This window comes from Ciona intestinalis, unplaced genomic scaffold, assembly GCF_000224145.3.
Source record: "Ciona intestinalis unplaced genomic scaffold, KH HT000858.1, whole genome shotgun sequence".
NCBI lineage: Eukaryota > Metazoa > Chordata > Ascidiacea > Phlebobranchia > Cionidae > Ciona > Ciona intestinalis.
This window is the reverse complement of record NW_004191179.1, coordinates 3,185-4,052: the sequence shown is the minus strand read 5'-3', so window position 1 is coordinate 4,052 and position 868 is coordinate 3,185. Positions and strand designations below refer to the sequence as shown.

The window sequence follows — 868 nt, the reverse complement described above, 5'->3', positions numbered from 1 at the left end:
AGTTGGTAGAATTTACCAATTATTCGGAATATATTTAATTTCATGCAATGATCAAGTAAATTGATTTACATGCAAATTAACTTTAAAAGCCATTGAAAACTTTGTCAACTGGCAACACTGCAAATTTCAATCTGGCAGCACTGTGAATTTAAATCAGGCAACACAGCAAAGTTTAAACCGGCAACACCACAGCTTTTTAACAAATTTGTTTTTCTGGCAACACTGCAAACTTTGCGACTTTTCACGTGGCAACACTGCAAATTTTTCACTCGGCAACACTGCACACCCCTCACCAGCAGAAACCTCACATATAGGATAACCATCTTCCCCACAACCCCTATCATTCCAAGTACCCCATGCATCATCATCATCTATGCCTACTATTCGCATACAATCACCGTCCTGGCTCGGCTGGTTGTATTTCCAATTGTAATAATTCTGGACCAGGTGGTGATTTTTAAATTTGAGTCATTTATGAGAGTCGCTGTTACACGGGTGTTTTGTTTCATGCACCTCGTGCCCGCTTAGAAGTTACCAAGCATGCAACTTATTTATCCTTGCGTGACAGGGCAACGACAGTCGCTGTAACACCGGTGTTCTGTTTCATACACTTCGTGTTGCTTAGGAGTTACCACGTATGTAACTTTGTGAGTGATTGTTCTTGTTCGTGCCGATAACTAGGACAACCTGTTAGTGATCACTGGGTTAAACCAATCGCCAGCGAGCGGCCTAATCGCTGTGCTAAAACTTGGAAAGTTTCTTAAGCTATTTGAAATCAAATCTGTATCTGGACAAACTAAACTAAAATCTATTACAGGTACAGTAATACTAAACTTAAATTTAGCCCAAAAACAATGAGACACTTTAC

The 868-nt window shown here is 39.9% G+C and overlaps 1 protein-coding gene across 1 annotated transcript in view; it reads right to left on the bottom strand.

Moving 5' to 3' along the window:
- Nucleotides 1-43: 43 nt before the first annotated feature.
- LOC113475544 (C-type lectin domain family 17, member A-like) overlaps nucleotides 44-868 on the bottom strand; it is a 2,842-nt gene continuing 2,017 nt past the window's right edge. The window contains exon 2 of the mRNA XM_026839760.1: nucleotides 44-438. Coding sequence (XP_026695561.1) covers nucleotides 154-438 — 285 coding nt within the window. The 3' untranslated portion in view covers nucleotides 44-153. The remainder of the gene's footprint in view (nucleotides 439-868) is intronic.